Source organism: Dipodomys ordii, unplaced genomic scaffold, assembly GCF_000151885.1.
Source record: "Dipodomys ordii isolate 6190 unplaced genomic scaffold, Dord_2.0 Scaffold51, whole genome shotgun sequence".
Classification (NCBI taxonomy): Eukaryota; Metazoa; Chordata; class Mammalia; order Rodentia; family Heteromyidae; genus Dipodomys; species Dipodomys ordii.
Genome location: NW_012267267.1, coordinates 2,646,218 through 2,664,407, shown reverse-complemented (window position 1 = coordinate 2,664,407; position 18,190 = coordinate 2,646,218). Strand labels below are relative to the sequence as shown.

Genomic DNA, 18,190 nt, shown 5'->3' with positions numbered 1-18,190 from the left:
CCCCACTGGATGTGGGATTGCAGACAGTTTTGTTTCTTTATTGTTTAAAAAAATATTAACAGCAAAGAACAACAATGACAATATCAACAGCACAAACATTCACAACCCATCCCGGAGTCCCGTAAGCCGAGGCCATTTATTCCCAATGGAGTTCTTCACGGCAGGTGGCAGTTTCAGCCAAAAGGCCCCTTCATGTTTTTCATGGGTGGATACTGCTGCTCCATAGGCATGGCTCCAAAGCAGTCTGAGGGGTTGCAGTGGCCAGCCTTGCCTGGCTGGCCTGTGGGCCCTGGGGGCCCGGGGATGCCAGGAATGCCTTGCTGACCCATTGGCCCTGTTGCACCCATCTTGCCATATCCCGGGGGCCCTTGGGGACCTGGAAGGAAAGAGTTACAGAAGGCAAATCAGGAGACCCAGAATTAATGAGAAAAGATGAAACAGTGGTCACGGTAAGTAATGGATCTGTTTGATGCCTATTTCTCAGGCTGCGACACATCTTCATGAGCTCCTATCTGACGCCTACATTGACCCAACAAGGACAGTCTCATTGACAGCTTCTACGTGCCAGGCATGGGCTGAGTGCTTTCATGTACTAGTTCTGGAAGCCACAGCACAATTTCCTGAGGAAAGAACTATTGTCTAATTTTGTAGGTAAGGGTGCAGGCTCAGCAGTTGTATACCAGGACAGTAGTGAACATGGTCCTCAGAGACAGGTCATCAGACTTTAGCCATTGTCTTTCAGGCTCCGCAGCCACATACACATATATACACCTTAAAGATTGACCCCTGAGCTGGGCACTGGAAGCTCACACCTGTAATCCTAGATCTGAGGATCATGCACAAAAGTTCATGAGACTCTTATCCACCAAAATGCTGGAAGTAGAGCCATGGCTCAAGTGATAGGATACCAGCCTTGAGCTTAAGAACAGCACCCAGGCCCTGAGTTCAAGCCCTAGCATACACACACACACATTACCCCTAAGGGCTAAAGTGACCTCTTCAAGATTATACCACCAGTGGGATGCCAAGCGTCCCACTTGGGGTTCTTGGCCCCCATCATGTATGGCTCTCTCCCACTACATCATGCTAGCACAGTTTAGGACTAAGAGCAAACCCTGGTCCTTCTACCTGCCCCTCCCCTGGCCCTGCTCCACAGCTCTAGCAGACCATCCCAACATGGCAGCATTACTGCAAATGGTGGTTGATTGGCCTCTAGTTATTTGGAGTCCACATAGCTATGCTGTTGGAGGAACATAAAGGGAATCTCTGCTGCTCCAGATTCATGTCAAGCACTGAGTTTTCCTACCTGGGGGGCCAGGGAGACCATTTTCTCCTGCAATGCCAACACCAGTGTCTCCCTTTTCACCTTTGGTACCAGGCAACCCTGGGACAAAAGAAAATAAGAGGTCTTATCCCTGAGCAGGAAAATGACATAGCCAGTCAGATTGCTTGAAACACACCCACAAATACCATACTCACAAAAGGCTGCATGCAATGCTCAGGCCAACCCCACCTTGGAACCTAGAGGACAGAGCTACCTCTCATTCCTGGCAAGCCTTGACGTCCTTCTCTGCCGATCTGACCAGGGAGCCCGGGCGAGCCTGGAGCACCTGGCCGGCCTGGAGCACCATCCTTGCCTGGAGGCCCTGGCCGGCCAGGCGCTGCTGCCACCTCCATGGGGAACTGCATCCTGGAGGTGTAGTAAGCCATCCTCTCTGTAAAGACAAGGATGTGTCACAGGGAGACCAGACACCTCAGAATGGCTGTTAGGTGCTGCAGGCATGCTACCAACATGGAACAATCTTCTTTCCAAGGGACATGAGGGCGAGGAACATGGAGGTTGGTCACTTAGTTAAGCAGTGTCCTGTGCTTCCACATTGCTTTTTTATTTTACTTTTTATTTTTGTCAACATTGGTACTAAGGCTTGAACTCAGGGTCTGGGTGCAGTCTCCACGTTTTTCCTCTTAAGACTGGCATTCTATCACTTGAGCCACAGCTCTACTTCTGGGTGTGTGTGTGTGTGTGTGTGTGTGTTTAATTGGAGGTAAGAGTCTCATGGACCTTCCCACTTGGGTTGGCTTTGAATCATGATCCCCAGATCTCAGCCTCCTATAGCTAGGATTATAGAGATAGCCCACCAGCACCCAACTTCCACATTGCTTTCCATCCCACCTTTCGGAAGCACACATCTAATTGTAGCATCTGTCATACCTAACCTCCTTCATTGGTTCACCACTGGCTTCAGAAGGAAGTTCAGACATGTGTCCTTCCCCATCAGGATGCCCCGCCCCTCCAGGACAGGGTCTGTGTTTCCCCCAGCCCTCAGCACAACAATGTTGGATGAACAAATGAATAGGGAGCAAAAAGGTTAAACCAAACCCCAACAGCTGCCTTACATTGGTGACACCCCTTCCACTTGGGAGCTTACTTATTTGAAATCAATTTTCCTTTGTTCAAGTGGGGCTCGGGAAGGGCAGGAGGAAGTCATTTTATCATTGAGCAGAGCAGGTGATGAGGGAGGTCCCCATTTAGCTGAACATAGAGCCTGTTTCTCATCTGTCCATAAGTATGGAGAGCAAGGGGCAGAGGGATGGCCACTGAGGAGTTAAGAAAGGGAGGCCAGGGGCTGGGAAGGTGGCTCAGTGGTAGAGTGCTTGCCTTGCATGCATGGTTCAATTCCTCAGCTCCACATAAATAGAGAAAGCCAGAAGTGGTGCTGTGACTCAAGTGGTAGAGTGCTAGCCTTGAGCTGAAGAGCTGAGGGACAGCGCCCAGGCCCAGAGTTCAAGCCCCACAGCTGACCAAAAAAAGAAAGAAAGAAAAGAAAAGAAAGGGAGGCCAGGGCTGGGTGGAGAAATGACTGGGAAGGCCAAGTGGTGCCCACTGCCCCCAGCTGGCTACCAATTACCATCAAACATTTTAATGATCTCTTGTCTGATGTATCTCTTGATTTCATCATAATTCACCATGTCTCCCTGAGGAAAAAGGAGAAAACCTTGCCTCAGTTACACCATCAAAGGTTGGTGCTTTCCCCTGGGAACAGACTGGAAATGTTCCAGGTGCCTCCCACACATCTTTGTCTTGAGTCCTACCCACCCTGCCAGGGGTATAAACCATTGTGTGCTGAGGCTCGGAATGCTGGAGAGCACAGTCTGTAAGCAGCCTGTCCCACCCCTGCCCCCAGCTGACAGCCTTTCCTGCAGAGTGTCAACGGGAGCCTCTGAAATGACACAAGCCACGTGCCTGCTCTGGGGGCAGTGCCCCTGGTGGCACTGTCTCTACTTACCATGGAGCCGGGCATACCAGGCAATCCAGGGCTCCCTGCAGGCCCTGGAGACCCAGGGTGGCCTCTCTCTCCTGCAGGACCTGGTGGTCCAACTGGACCCATGGAACCACTTTTGCCGGGCCCGCCAGGCATGCCTGATCTCCCTTTCTCTCCAGCCTGGCCCTTCTGTCCTGCAGGTCCTGGGTCACCCTACAGAGATGGCAGGTCACATGTCCCAGCATTACCAAGTGTGGTCAAGTCTGTGTCACATTGTTTTAGCAATCCATCCCTTCTCCATTTTCCAGAGAGTCTCCAGTATCCATTTCTGGATTGGGGCCACAGCACCACAGGTCGCCCCCATTCTCCATCTCACAGTCCTTCTAGAAGATAGTTTTATGGCACTGCTCCCTGATGATAACGCTCCCACCCACCCTCAGTATGAAGGTTCAATTCCTTGGCCAGACAAGCAAGGCCTTTTGTTGGGATCCTGGTCTTGTGCCTCCAGCCATTACTGCCAGTTATCATTCTCTGAGTCTGCCATCCTGAGTCCTTGCGGCTTGTAATGCCCCCAACCCTTCTCCTCAGTGTGTTGAAAAGCCACCTCTTATCCTTATGCCTGGTGGGACTGAGTACCCCAGTCTTCTGTGAAATCCAGCGTTGGTGTGACTGGACTCCGCCAGGTGCCATTGTTTATGAATTTCTGCTGAACCCAGGCCAAGCCAGAGCCAACAAGAGCTAGTGATAGTTGGGGAATGAAAACAGATTTTTGTTCCTCCAATCACAGAGAATCATAGCCAAGAATCAGGAATGGTCCAGTGAGTACTGGGAGAGAGGTTACTCCTCCAAGTCCTGCCTGGAACAGCTTTAAAGTTGCTTTTGCTGAAAAGCGCTGACTACTTACACGGGCCTGTTAACGAACTAAACACGAAGTAGAGAGGGGAGCTTGGTGTGTCTGTGTTGTGTGTGACTGCTCTAAGCACTCTGCAATCATGTTGGAATCTCAGCAGGACTTATCACTAATCCATAATACCTTTATGGAGGAAAAAAACACTTCTTTTAAGAGACAATAGAGTGTCCTCAGGACAGGCCACCCACCAAGCAAGATGGCTGTTTAGCCTGACCATATCCTGACCATAACAATTCAGAACCCTTTTGCTAAAATAAGGACTCATATAATGGTCAACCAGGTCCAACCTATGGCTGAATACCTTTCGACTCCTGCCCCCAGTTGCTGGTCTATTTAAGCCAGAGGTGGGAGCATCTGACCCTTGAGCCACATAAGGCCTGAGAAATCATTTGATACATGATGGGCCAGGCATTTATATTTCTCCACAGCTTCTTGAGGCCAGTCTGTCTGTATTGATAATTTTGTACAGTCCAGGAATGATGTTATAATATCCAAATGGCTCTTGGCAGAAAAGAAGCTTATTAAGCATAGCATAGAGTCTATATCCTCAAGACTGCTGAAGATGGGCTGAAGTGCTATCTTCCTGTGCTGTGTCCACACCATGTAATCTCCATTCAGTGCCCAGAACCATATATCTTTGGCAAAAATGAGCCAGGAGCCAGATATGGAATTCCTGGAGTTTGGGCCTGGGGTCTAAAACTCTGGTTCCATGGTCCCTTGTGTGTGTGTGTGTGTGTGTGTGTGTGTGTGTGTGTGTGTTGCTACTAGGACTTGAACTCAGGATCTCACATTCTCACTTTTTTTTGGGGGGGGTCTCTGGTCGTGGGGCCTGAACTCTGGGCCTGGGGCGCTGTCCCTCAGCTCTTCAGCTCAAGGCTAGTGCTCTACTACTTGAGCCACAGCGCCACTTCCTGCTTTTTTCTTTTTTTGCTTATGTGGTGCTGAGGAATCGAACCCAGGGCCTCAGGCAGGCAAGGCAAACGCTCTACCACTGAGCCACCTTCCCAGCCCCTCTCTCTTGTTTTTCTTTTTGCTCAAGGCTTGTGCTCTACCACTTGAGTCACACCTCCAACTTCTAGCATTTTGCTGGTTAACTGGCAAGATGAGTCTCATAGACTTTTCTGCTCAGTCAGGCTTTGAACCGTGATCCTCAGATCTCAGCCTCCTGAGCAGCTAGAACTACAGGAGTGAACCACTAGTGCCCTGCTCTGTGGCCTCTTTCTCCCTGCTCACTGGGCTTCCTGAGTCTCCTGTGAGGCTAAAGCAATAGGTTGGAGCTGGGTTTAACTGCCTCATGAGTATGGTCTCCTAAAACCAGCCAGCACCCAACTCACCTTTGGACCAGGAGGTCCATAGAGTCCTTGCTTTCCAGGGGGACCCTAGAAGAAAGTGAAAATCAGAGGTCAAGAGTGGGCTACACCTCCAAGCTTCCCAAGAGGTAGAAAAAAACACCCTTCCCAGTACTCAGACCCCAGGCTGTGTCCTGCTAGGCAGTGTGTGAGAAAGGAAAGGAGCTTCCCTGGCAGGTGGAAGGGAAGATACTGTCCCCAGGAGATGGCTTTGCTTAGTCCTGTTGTCTAGGATTCTCATCACAGATGAGAAGAAGGAGGAAGAGGAGGAAGAGGAAGAGGAGAAGCAGCAGCAGCAGCAGGAGGAGGAGGAGGAAGAGGAGGAAGAGGAGGAGGAAGAGGAGGAGGAGGAGGAGGAAGAGGAAGAGGAGAAGCAGCAGCAGCAGCAGGAAGAGGAGAGGAAGAGGAGGAAGAGGAGCAGCAGCAGCAGCAGCAGGAGGAGGAGGAGGAGGAGGAAGAGCAGGAGGAGGAGGAGGAGGAGGAGGAGGAGGAGGAAAGAGGTATGTGTGGGGGGACAAATGAGAGAGAGGGCCAGGTAAGAGATGGCGCTGAGGAAATACACATTTGGAGCATTATCATTACTCAGTTTCAGACCAGTTACAGAATAAAAACAAACCAAATAAAAAGGGGAGGACAAGTCACCTTGCCATGCTTGCCCCCTAGTTTCCAGTTCCTATCCTTGAAGCAACAAGAGTGACCAGACCCCAGTGCACAGTCATCCGCAGGCCTTGATCTCAAGACCCCATGAAGACCCAAACCTGTAGCTACTCAAGTCCCTTTTTCTAAGATGACACAGTATTTGCCTATCATCTACACACATTTCCCTGTATAACTGAAAATCATCTCTGGGCCAAATATAATATCCAATAAAGTATGAATGCTATATAAGTAGTGGCAATACTGTATTGTTTAGGAGCTAATGACCAGAAAAAAAGGTCTGTGTATGTTCAATACTGATGTAATTTTTTTTTCTAAATATTTTCAAACCAAGATTGATTGAGCCCACGGACGTAGGACAGGAGGACAGAGATTCTGTCTAGAGTTGGTCTGTGCACACAGGAATGCTTATAACTGAATGAAAGCAGGAGGGGGGTGGGGAAGGGAGGGGGTGGGGGGCACAAGGAAGGAGAGGAGGAAGGTGGAGTCTCCCCAAGGGAAAAAGGGTTCCAGCCCAGTGGTACCTCTTTGCCAGCTGCACCGTCTGTACCAGGTTCCCCCTGAGGAAAAGAGATGTGATGAGCTGTTGCCCAGCCTGACCTCACAGGTCAGGCCCACCGGGTCCTATTCCATGAGAGCCTGGACCTGCAGCCTTTCCCCTAACTCTCTAGCCTGGTCCCAGAGCCCATGCTGACAGCTCCTGGCTGCCGCCATCTGAGCTCTGCAGGGGAGAAATAGTTTGTGTCTCTTTGCTTGACATCCCCACAACTCTGTCCTGCGTGAGACTGGCCAGCACATGCCTGGGCCACTTCCCTCCCAGTGACACGATGAGAAAGGCTGCCTCTCCAGTCCAGCCCCTTCCTGTGGGCTGCTAGGAAGGGAACCGGAGATTATTTCAGGGGTCCTGGAGGCTCCTGAATTTGCAGGCAGGGCAAAAGGCTGGATCAGGGGGACCTGTGGAGGATCCTTGTCAGGAGTCAGAGTGTGTGGATCTGGCAAATGGGCCCACTGACCATTCCCACCCAATTGGAATCATACACCCTCTTTCAAGCTACCAGCCTCAGGGCTATTTCTGCTCCTCCATGGAAGAGAGGCTGCTTGGTAGAAAGCATCCTATTTGGGGCTAGACGAGCTGGTTCCTCAGCTTTCTCAGGAGACTTTTAGGTCAGCAGAACTGGGCCTTGAAATCAGGGCCTGGGTATTGTCCTTAACTTGTTCACTTAAGGTTAGTGCTCTACCACTTGAGCTATGGCTCCACTCCAGCTTTCTGGTGGTTAAATGGAGATAAGAATCTCACAGATGTTTTCCTGCATTGAGCCACAATCCTCAGATCTCAGGCTCCTGTGTAGCTAGGATTACAGGCGTGAGCCACAGCCACCAGGCCCTCTCTGGACATTTTGAAAACAATAGTTTTGCAGACAGGCTAAACAATTCAAGTTCTTGGCTAGAGATGGAGTCACAACATTCCTCCTTACTAGCTAGCTGTGTGATTCTGAACAACCTGCTTAGCCTTGCTCAGCCCCGGTTTCCTCATCTGTAAAGGAGGGACAATCAAATGGGGCCGCAGTCCATATTAAAACAAAATGCAGGCCAGGCATTTAGCTCTCCATTCGGCCAACAGTAAGCGACCAACATAGCATCACTTAGTACTAAACACAAGCTAAGACCAAGTCATGGTTTCTGAGGAGCTGAGAGAATTACAGTAATGGCATGGCATTTCTCATTCCTGACATTTTCAAAGCCTCTTTTTTTTTTTTTTTTGTAGTAACTGACAAGTTCCCATCAGGCAGGGGCAAAAGAGGGACGGGCTCTCCTCTGCCTAACACCTTGTGGGGGCCCTGCATCAGAATGGCGGTGGTCACCAGAGGCTCGGTGCCTGCTGCTCAGTATGTAGGGCTCCATATCCAGGCCCAAGCTCTATGTTGCTAACCTGCCGTGCTCCAGCCCCTGCTGCACAGTGCAAACCCTCCCGCTGGACTGTGCTGTAAGATGGAGGGGCTTACCGGGGGACCAGGGTGTCCGGGTGTACCAGGCTGGCCCGGGAGACCTGCCAGGCCCCTTTCTCCAGGGGCTCCCCGGTCTCCTTTCAGTCCCTAGAGAACAGGAAAGACAGACGCTGAAGGCATGAAGGAAGAATAGACTGCAGAACCCGAGGCAGACAGCCCATTGTGTGACCCCAGCCATCGCCAGAGCCCTTTGCCACATCCTAGAAAGGTGTGTGTGGGGGGGTGGTCTTTAAGGGCAGCTGAGAGGCTGGTGACAAGTTGTCCTCTGTCCTACAGCGGGAGGACAGCAAGGGGAGGAACAAGGGGAGAGTGTCACTCACCAAGGCAGAGATCCCAGCTGGGCCTGGCTGACCAGGAGGCCCTGCAGGCCCCTAAAGAGAGGGGGAGTCAGGGGAAGAGGAAGTGAACGGTAAGCACCCCATGGGGTGCAAGGCTGGCAGAAGGACCAACCCTGTTTTCTTCCTTTGATACTAGTTTTTATTTTCTTCCAGAAACCTTTCCTTCCCCTCAGCTCCTATATTTGAACTTCTAATTGGTTTGGGCCCAGAGCACAGACCTGAGTCCCCTGCCATCCTGCCCAGTGCCTACTGAATGGCATGCTTGGGACTGGGAGAGGATGTTTATTTATTTGTCAGTTGTTGGGCTTGAACTCTGGGCCTGGGCGCTGTCCCTCAGCTCTTCAGATCAAGGCTAGTGCTCTACCACTTGAGCCACAGCACCACTTCCGGTTTTCTGGTGGTTAATTGGAGATAAGAGTCTCACAGACTTTCCTGCCCATGCTGTTTTTGAACCAAGATCCTCAGATCTCAGCCTCCTGAGTAGCTAGGATTACAGGAGTGAGCCACCAGCACCTGGTGTGGGAGAGGATTTTCTGGGAGCCACAGCTCTTCAGTACAGAGAGCAAAGGTAAGGCAACTAAGTAGCAGCCGCATCCTTAGGCATCTTCTGAGACTCCTGCTGCCCTGTCAGCAGCCCGGGGGGGGGGAGGGAAGGCCAGGAGCTGAAGGTCCACCTAGCAGGGGCTCAGCACTGACCCCCAATATCCACAAGGAGAAGCTCTGTAGCTGAGCACCAGAGCCCTCTCCCCACTCTGCTGGTACCCTGGTAACTTCCAGGAGTACTCCCTCCTGCACCCCATTACTGATGGCCAATATCCTTGCACAGCTCAAATGTCTCCTCCCTAGTCAAAATGGCACCTTCTCTTGAACCCCAGGACACTCAGTTCCCTGTCAGAGCACCTTCTTCCACTAGTCCCAGAAGGAAAGTTCTAGAAGCCATGGCCTGCGTTCTCCTCATCTAAGATCCTTGTGATCGACTATCACACAGTAGAAGTCCTGGACTGGACAGACAGGAGTAAGAGAAAGAACCATTTCATAGAATTTTTTTTTTTTTTGTCTGTCGTGGGGCTTGAACTCTGGGCCTGGGCGCTGTCCCTCAGCTCTTCAACTCAAGGCAAGCGCTCTACCACTTGAGCTACAGCGCCACTTCCTCATAGAATATTTTTATATGAACATATGCACATAGCTGCTGAGTCTCTGTCAACTACTCCTATGCATATCCTCCTTTGGCCTCAGTGGTACTCTCTAGACACTATGTGGAAAATAAACTGTGCATTTGTGGGTGGGAATGAGAGGGAAAAATCAGAAGACAGTGACCGAAGGGGAGACATGTTCAACAGGAATTGTACTCATTACCTGATTCATGTAACTGTAACCCCTCTGTATACCAACTCTACAATAATAATAAAAAGAAAAGAACCAGCATGCTCTCTACTTTCCACTCCCCTCTAGGAGTCTTCTTTTTTGGGAGTCATAAATTGGTTTTTTTTGTTGTTGTTATTTGTTTTCTTTTTGTGTCAATACTGGAGCTTGAACTCAGGGCCTTGCACGCTTAGCTTTTTTGCACAAGGCTAGTATTGTTCTACTTCTTGAACCACAATTCCATTTCCAGCTTTTTGATGGCTAATGGGAGATGAGTCTCATGGACTTATTCTGCCCAGTCTTGCTTTGAACCACAATCCTCAGATCTCAGCCTCCTGAGTAGCTAGGATTGTAGGCATGAGCCCCCATTGCCTAGCATTATGAATTATTTTTAATTTTTCCCAAATCCTCCTAGAAATCAGAGCCAGCCAGGCTGCAATGGAATGGCAGTGTGTTTGCTTTCCTGGAGCCCCATCAGCTTGGAGCCGTCACACTGATCAAAGGAACCAATTGGCAGTCTTGTGTGCCACAGATGGGAAATTGGTTGTTGCTTAATAAAGAGTCCTCTCTAGGTCACCCTAACTCAATAAACACACCACCTACTTACCCAGCTGCCAGGCCAAACACAGGAGCCACCCTCAGCTCCTCTTTCTACCCTCTGCCCCATCCCTGTCCCAATTCAGGTCCCAGCAAGTCCTTCACCTTTAAACACAACCCAGATCCAGCCCCCAGCCCTCCATCCCTTCTCCATCCACCCACTTCTCCCTGAGTGTACCTACCCCAGGCTCCAACCCTGTCTGTGAGCCTTCTCCTGTCTTGGAAGCTCAGCTTTCAGGGTCCCACTGGACCCTTCCTCAAACTCGCCAGCCACAATGACGTTCTTGGGGCTCCTGCTCTGTGCCTTTGGCTCTGTGGCTCTACTGATCATTTTATCATCTCCCACTGTCCCCCCCGACTGCTCTCATCCAGGCCTCACTTGTCCAGCAAGGGCTTCTTCTCCAGCCCCCTCCCTGACCCTCCCAGTGACATCATGTCACTGCCCGATGCTCTCCAGTTCATGTGTTTGTTGTGATTGCTGGGAAATGCTATGAGATCCTGGGCCTTTCCATCTCACTCACTGATGTTGCTCCAAAGCTTGGAACGGTCATTGAGCAGGTGCTCAATTATTTGTTGAGTAACTGAAAGACCGTCATCTGATAAGGGACCTTGAATGTGCCCAGAAAATAGTAAAGTGGTCAATCAGGTGAGCTGGGGGACCCTTTTTATCTCAGCATGGTTAACACCGAGCCTGTGGCTGGGCCCACCAGCTTGCTCAATCACCCCTGAATCCTAACTTGCTCAGAGACAGAGATAAAAAACAATTTCACTTACAACATGGCCAGGAGGGCCAGGTCGTCCCTGGGGTCCCATGGCGCCAGGCTCACCCTGCAGGAGAAGAAAAGGAAGAGGGGACACAGAAACAGACTTGTGTGTGACACACAGCTGCAAATGAGGAGAGGGCTGTGTGGAATCGGGAGAGACACCAATGGCCGGAAGAGTGGGGCTGGGTGCTAGCCTTCAGACTCAAGCTTCCTGGAGCCTGAGAATGCTAGGTTGTGTGTTTGAAGAGAGTGACACAGTAGCCCCTAGGGAAAGGGAAAGGGTCAGTTACAACTTTTTTTTTTTTTTTGCCAGTCCTGGGGCTTGAACTCAAGGCCTGGGCACTGTCACTGAGCTTCTTTTGCTCAAGGCTAATACTCTACCACTTGAGCCACAGCGCCACTTCCAGGTTTTTCTGTTTATGTGGTACTGAGGAATCGAACCCAGGGCTTCATGCATGCTAAGTAAGCACTCTACCACTAGGCCACATTGCCAGCCCGTTACAACTCTTAAGAGGGAGAAGGTTCAAGTTGTGGAAAGTGGGGTGAAACTTCTCAGAAGGCTAGGGAGAGGGAAAGCAGCCACTCGGCCACGAAGAGGAAGGAAATGGCTACACTGGATTCAACAGAGCCCAGAGCGACCTAATGTCAGTGTGCAGAGATCCTGGCTCTTACCTCTGCGCCTGGCCGGCCACTGCTGCCAGGAGGGCCTGGTTTGCCACAGTCACCCTAAAGAGAGAGGGGTGGTCAGAGCTTTGGTGACCCCCCTAGCCCACATCAGAGGGGACCTGCCCCCTCCCTGGCATTGGTTAGAGGCACCCTCATGCTAGTAGATGAGTTCTACACCACACTTCCAGGTCCTGGTGGCCTCAGGAAGCCGATGACGTCTCAGCCAGGATCATGCAGAACCCCCACCCAGGCTGTCTACAGGGCATCAAGGAAAATCCATCCTGTGGAAGTCCCCCTACCTTGGGTCCAGGGAGGCCGGGGTGTCCTGTCTTCCCCTTGAAGCCCTTGAAGGAAAGACAAGGAGATGTCGTGTCCCCCCCTCCCTCTTGAGGTGAGGTGAGGGGGGAAGGGAGTTCTGGAGGACGTGTGCTGCCTTCTAGTTTTCCAGACAGAGCTGGGGGGAGGGCTTAGAGCTCCCAACTCCTTCCTGAAGCTCAACTTACCGGGGGTCCCATGAGTCCAGGGGGGCCAGCAGGACCGGGGTCCCCCTAGGAAAAGAGGCCAGGTATTGAGGCAATTTTTTCCCAGACTGCATCCAATCACTCACTGCTTCCCCTTTACCAACTGCCCCCCTACCCTGGGGCCACCCCTCATGGTGAAGTTGCTGTTGTGTGAGGCAGAGGGAAAGAATTCAAAGCCCCTCTCAGCCTCTGACCTGCCAGGGGTGCTGTGTGACCCAGGCCCTCTCTGAGCTTTGGCTCTCCTTCCTTCGGTACCAGAACAATCTGACTTTTTTGATGTCCTGACCTTTGCTATGATCCCATTCCTTTCAGATTTCCCAGCAAGACTCAACCAAGGAGCCAGGTGCTAGTGGCTCACGCCTGTAATCCTAGCTGCTCAGGAAGCTGAGATCTGAGGATCTCAGTTCAAAGATGGCCTGGACAGGAAAGTCTATGAGACAATTATCTTCCATGAACCACCCAAAAGCTAGAAGTAGAACTGTGGTTCAAGTGGTAGAGCCCTAGTCTTGAGTGAAAAAAGCTAAGGGACAGTGCCCAGGCCCTGAGTTCAAGCCCTAGTACTGGCATAACTCAGCTAAGAAGCCAGGCCTTGTTCAAGGCCTTTCTGTGTCTGTAGCTGATTCTTCCTAAAACCCAGCTGAATGTTTCCAGTCATCAAAGTCTTAGACTGTACATGAATTCTTATCACTGTCCTGCCTTTGTGGATGCTAGTCCATCTAACCTGGCTAAGTTCACAAGGATGACTGAGAGAGCCTGAACAAGATCCTTCACTGGAACTTCCTACAGGAAAAGGAAGGAGGAAAAGGGACGCCTGTCCGCCCTGGTCTCCCATCTTACCCTCAGGCCAGGTTTGCCGTCCTTCCCATCCAGTCCATCCAGCCCAGTGGGGCCCTGTAGACAGGAGACACATTTCTGCCCATTGTGCCAGGGCCTAGAACATGGGAGGGCTGAGCCAGGCCTTTAGCTCTCCCCATCCCCCACCCAACTTCCAGCCCTGCCACACATATGCACACATGCACACAAACCCTGCCTGCCAGGCTGCGGACCCATGCTCACCTGAATGCCAGGAGGTCCTGGTGGCCCAGGGGAGCCAGGCAAGCCGGATGGGCCTCGAATCCCCTCGCTTCCCTGAAACCAGCAAAACTCGGCAAAGTCAGCAGGGCCTCGTCTTGCCCTGAGTCAAAGGGCCTAGGGATTGCCTAGAAGTCAGGACACCTGGCTTCTAGCTAGGGCCTGAGCTGGCCTAACTGACACATATGGAGTGATCTCCCCTCGAGGGTCTGCGCTTGCCTGCGAGGGTCTCCCTTTCCTCGCTGCTCCGGGAGGAGGGGCAGAGCCTCTTTAGTCCACCATTTTCTTGGGTTGACCCAGGTGAGGGGTGACGAGGGCATGCATTCAGTGAACATCACATCACAGTATGCAATGTGTACTGGCTTTGATGCCGCGAGGTAAAGAAAGTGGGAGTGGCCCCATCCCCTGGGATTTCCCTGCCCCGTCAGGCCACAGGCCCGCAGGATCCATGGTAAATGCAATGGTCCACAGGTTGTGTATGGGGAAAGGGGCTGTGGGAGACGAGGGAGCTCACAATGGTCAGGGGCCTGGTAGCAGATGCTAGACAGAAGGAGGAGAAAGAGGCCTGCTGGAGAGAACCTCCCAGAAAAATAAAGATCTGGAAGCAGGCATGTGCCTGCTGGACCAGTGACGGGCGGGGCAGGAGGTAGGATAAACTTGATGGACTGCACTACACTTTATCAAAGGAGACTTCTCAGCGTGTTGGGGGGCTCGTGGGGGAGCCAGGAAGCTGAGAGGAATGAAGTGGGGACCCAGGGAGTAAGACTCCAGGCCCCTATCCTTATCTTAGACAAGGAAGCTTCACTTATATCTGTTTCACAGTTTAAAATTTCGTGTGATTAGCCTGGGAGATGACCAGTCTAAAATCGCTGCTCTAGTCACTGGGAGCCAGGGAGGGTTCAGGAGGGAAAGGAGAGGGTGGCAAGAGGCGGAGAAGAGTGGCTGTTGGATTCAGCAGGGAGAGGTGGCTAACTGCATCAGCGGTCCCCACTAAAGGAGAGACAGAGCTGGGGTTATTGCAATGCCATCAACGACCAGGAGGGGTCAGCACAATCCCAGCCTATGTCAGTCCCACGGGGACTCAGGATGAACCACTGGCTTGAGTTTGGGATTCTCTGCAATGACCAGCTTGAGCTGGGGGGCTTGACAGGCCTTTCTTCACCTGTACAGTGACAGGGTCACAAGTGGCTTCAGAAGAAAGCTGTTCCTACATGCTGAAAGTCTCCCATCCTGGGCTGAGACAGACACAGCAGCCCCCAAACCGTGGTAGGGCCAAACTCACAGGCGGTCCGTGGGGGGCTTCCCAGGCTGTGGCTCCTCGCTGTCACCAAGTCTCATACCATCCCTGCCCTCTCTGAGACCCTGGGACAATCTAAGTATGGCTGCTGCAGGGAAACTTTTATTACCGCTCCCCCCACCCCACCCCTACTGCCACCACCTCCAGGGGGCGCCCTCCAGTGAGACATTTCTGGTCTGGATTGCACTTCCCCCGTCCCTTGACTCCCTGCTGAAGAGACCAAGATGGCCCAGGGCTGGGCTGCCAAGCAGGCTCTGCTTTGGGCCATACTCTACCTGTCTTTATGAGCCTGACTGCTCAAAGGACTTAGTTGTTGGGCCTGGCTTTGAAGCAAGGAAGTAGGTCTGTGGATTCCCCGTAGGCCCTGTGCTAGGGGTGGAAGAGGGGCATGGGCACTGCATGGCTCCAACCTGTGGCGGGGCCTTGGAGGTCTTGCTCACCTTCTCTGCTTGAGGCCCAGGTGGTCCAGGTGCTCCGACTTTTCCCGGGAACCCAGGGGGACCCTGGATCAACAAAGAAGCAGGCAGGAATTTTTTTTTTTTTTTTAATGAGGCTGGAGCCCATTCTTTCTTCTTCCTGTGTATGCTTCCCCGTGGGTCATGAAACCAATTTTATCTTCTACAAATGTCTGCCTGGCCTTGCTGGGACCACCTAGGAGGCCCTTATTGGCCAGGTTGAGTTCCTGGAGAGAGGCCTGGCCACCCAGACTGTTTCTCTGGCCTCTTCCCTCCTCTTCCAGGCCGGACCTCCCTATGAGAATACATCACAGAGCTGGCTTTGTGTTTTCACTCACCGGTAGGCCTGGAAAGCCTGGCTGGCCTTGGAATCCCTGAAAGAAGCAGCAAGGGACAGCGTGCTGTGCCATCTCTCTCTGCCTGGCCGCCCAGGTGGAAAGGGTGACAGGCTGAGGCAGCCTCAACTCCTCCCTCCCCCCCCCCACCCAAGCCCTCCCCCACTCTCCACCCAAGAGGCCAGCAGGTCCGGCTCTCCACAGGACCTGGGAGGCTCTCATCCAGGACTGGTGGGGTGGGAAGACTGATGTCCACCAGAAGGCCTTACTGACCTGGTCGCCCTTCTCACCGGCAGCCCCTTGGGGTCCTCGCTCTCCTCGGGGACCCTGTCACCAGAGCAAAGAATGGAGTTGGAACCCAATCATTCCTGTCCCAAGCCAAAGAAGGCCCACTTCACACCTCCTTCCCCTCCCCTTCCCCCACCCCCACCCCATCCGTTCACTCACCGCTGGGCCTGCGGGACCAGGGAGGCCTTCGGAACCTGGTGGGCCCTGGGATCAGAGGAACACAGTCAGTCCCTGGGGGGGACGTGCAGTGGGCAGCCCTGTGGGTGAGCAGGACTCCTCCGCCTGGTCCCCTCAGGCTGCCTCCTCTCTATCTGAGTGACGGGACCAGTCAGCCAATAAATAGCTGCCAGCCTTTCGTCCTCAAGCACAATTCTGATTAGGCTACCCTCTCTTGCTCAAGAACCTTCCATGACTCCTCTCTGCCAACTAGAACGAAGCACATACTTTTCACCCATGTTAGAGTTTGAGGCATCCTGTAAATCTATCACCAACCACTCTTCCTGTTCCCCCAACTTGCTCTGTATGTTTGCACCCCAGAGCCTTTGCATGGCTCTTTCACTTGGAATTCCCTCCATTGCCCACTCTTTAGGCATCCTCAAGTCCTAGCGGATGATTACATGGCCCCAGACTGCTCCTGTAGTCCCTTACCCCTGGCCTCTCTCTGTGGGATTCCCTCCTCTATTCAGATCTCAGCTCCAATGCCACCTTCCTCCTCCATGACGACCTCCCTGACCTTCTGTCTACACAGCATCCTATGCGCTGCTCCAGCCCCTTCCGGGCTCCTGGGTCCCTAGTCTCTGTCTTACATTAGTCTCTGTTTCTCTGTTTATTCATCTCTTATCTGGGCCTGCCTCGCTCACTGCAGAATCCTCAGAAGGGCCCAGGCACCCAGTCTGCCCTTGGGACATTTTTGCTACTGAATAGCCTTGTGATGGCTTTTACAGATTCTGCTGAGGCCCTGGTGACTTCTTTTGAGGGGGGGGGGGTAAGGAGGGGAGAGTAAGACTCCAGACCCAGCTCAGCTGATCTCGGAGTTGAGGTTTGAGGTCTGTCACCAGATAGATTTGGTCTCCAGCCCAGACTCTCCTACTTACTCCCTGATTGGCTGCAGGACCCTGGATGAATCATGGCAGCCCCCAGCTCCTGGCTCTGCACAGGAGCCCCATGAAGGGTGGCTGAGCTGGGGACTGAGTCCCAGGCCTGATGCTCTGGGCAGCCACTCTGGCAGGAGGAGCCGTGCCAGCCGCCCAGGCCATTCCCCAGCAGGCAGCCGGTCTGCACAAAGCCTGCTGAGATCCCGGCAGCCTCCGCCTCCGCAGTCACCAGCCCACCACAGCTGGAGTGTCTCAGGGGCAGGGGAGACAGGGGTCATGAGCTGTCAGGAAAACCTCCAGTCCCCAGTGGGGGCGGGAGGTGGAGGCGGAGGCGGCTGCTGTTTGAAGCCCTTCCTTCCACCCCCTCACCATCCACTGCCACCAAGACTCAAGACTCACCAATTCCCCCTTCTCTCCTGCAGGCCCTGTGTAGCCTCGCTCTCCCTTGATGCCCTGATGAGAGAGAGGGAGGGAGGGAGGCAGGGAGGGAGGGAGAGAGAGCACAGAATTAGCCCAATAGCCTGCCCTTCGCAGTGCTAATGTGAGGGGTGGGGAGCTGCAGCTGGCACCCAGACTGGCACTTGGAGGCTAAGGGCACCAAGGAAGATGGCTGGGCGAGGAGAGCCCTGGCCTCTGTGACCTCCCTCCTGCCACTGTGGCCCTCAGTGGAGAGCCGGGACGCGCCCACCCAGCGGCTTCCCTGGGGATGGCTGTCTCCCCAGCTCATCCCACCCCATGGTGAGTTTTCCATTCTTGAGACTTCGTGCTGTCTAGCCTTCAGGCAGAGTAGTGGGGCCAGCCCACCTACCAGGGGGTCCACAGGGAGGGTGGGGAACTGCAGGAGGGACAGGGCAGAGGCAGGGGCTGGAAGGCCTGGAGAGGAGGGGCTTGCTGAGGGATGCCCAGCCTGGCTCCGTCCTGACCACTAGCCTGAGCCTCCAGCACCCCCAGAGCCAACATCTCCATACTCACAGGCAGCCCGGGGGGGCCCATAGCGCCTGGGTAGCCAGGCTGTCCTGGAGGACCCTGTAGAGAGAGGCAGATGGGATGGCTCAGGCCCCCACATTGCTGTCTCCCCCCTTGGACAAGAGTGGAAACATCCAGAGTATCCATCTAGCAGGGAGGGCATGGCCTGTGCTGGGCCCCAGGTTAAGCAGAGCTCCAGAAGCTGACTAGAGGAGAGGAAAGGAGAGGCAAGAGGCGGGGAGAGCCCCCTA

The 18,190-nt window shown here is 53.1% G+C and overlaps 1 protein-coding gene across 1 annotated transcript in view; it reads right to left on the bottom strand.

Annotated features, from left to right (window-relative positions):
• Col16a1 (collagen, type XVI, alpha 1) overlaps window positions 1-18,190 on the bottom strand; it is a 54,679-nt gene continuing 36,489 nt past the window's right edge. Inside the window, exons 52-72 of the mRNA XM_013020487.1 lie at window positions 17,946-17,999; window positions 17,373-17,426; window positions 16,039-16,083; window positions 15,865-15,918; window positions 15,595-15,630; window positions 15,242-15,304; window positions 13,490-13,561; window positions 13,271-13,324; window positions 12,416-12,460; window positions 12,212-12,256; window positions 11,919-11,972; window positions 11,257-11,310; window positions 8,506-8,556; window positions 8,183-8,272; window positions 6,704-6,739; window positions 5,508-5,552; window positions 3,288-3,476; window positions 2,910-2,976; window positions 1,539-1,715; window positions 1,307-1,384; window positions 1-376 (exon numbers count right to left, since the gene is read on the bottom strand). Coding sequence (XP_012875941.1) covers window positions 174-376; window positions 1,307-1,384; window positions 1,539-1,715; window positions 2,910-2,976; window positions 3,288-3,476; window positions 5,508-5,552; window positions 6,704-6,739; window positions 8,183-8,272; window positions 8,506-8,556; window positions 11,257-11,310; window positions 11,919-11,972; window positions 12,212-12,256; window positions 12,416-12,460; window positions 13,271-13,324; window positions 13,490-13,561; window positions 15,242-15,304; window positions 15,595-15,630; window positions 15,865-15,918; window positions 16,039-16,083; window positions 17,373-17,426; window positions 17,946-17,999 — 1,566 coding nt within the window. The 3' untranslated portion in view covers window positions 1-173. The remainder of the gene's footprint in view (window positions 377-1,306; window positions 1,385-1,538; window positions 1,716-2,909; window positions 2,977-3,287; window positions 3,477-5,507; window positions 5,553-6,703; window positions 6,740-8,182; window positions 8,273-8,505; window positions 8,557-11,256; window positions 11,311-11,918; window positions 11,973-12,211; window positions 12,257-12,415; window positions 12,461-13,270; window positions 13,325-13,489; window positions 13,562-15,241; window positions 15,305-15,594; window positions 15,631-15,864; window positions 15,919-16,038; window positions 16,084-17,372; window positions 17,427-17,945; window positions 18,000-18,190) is intronic.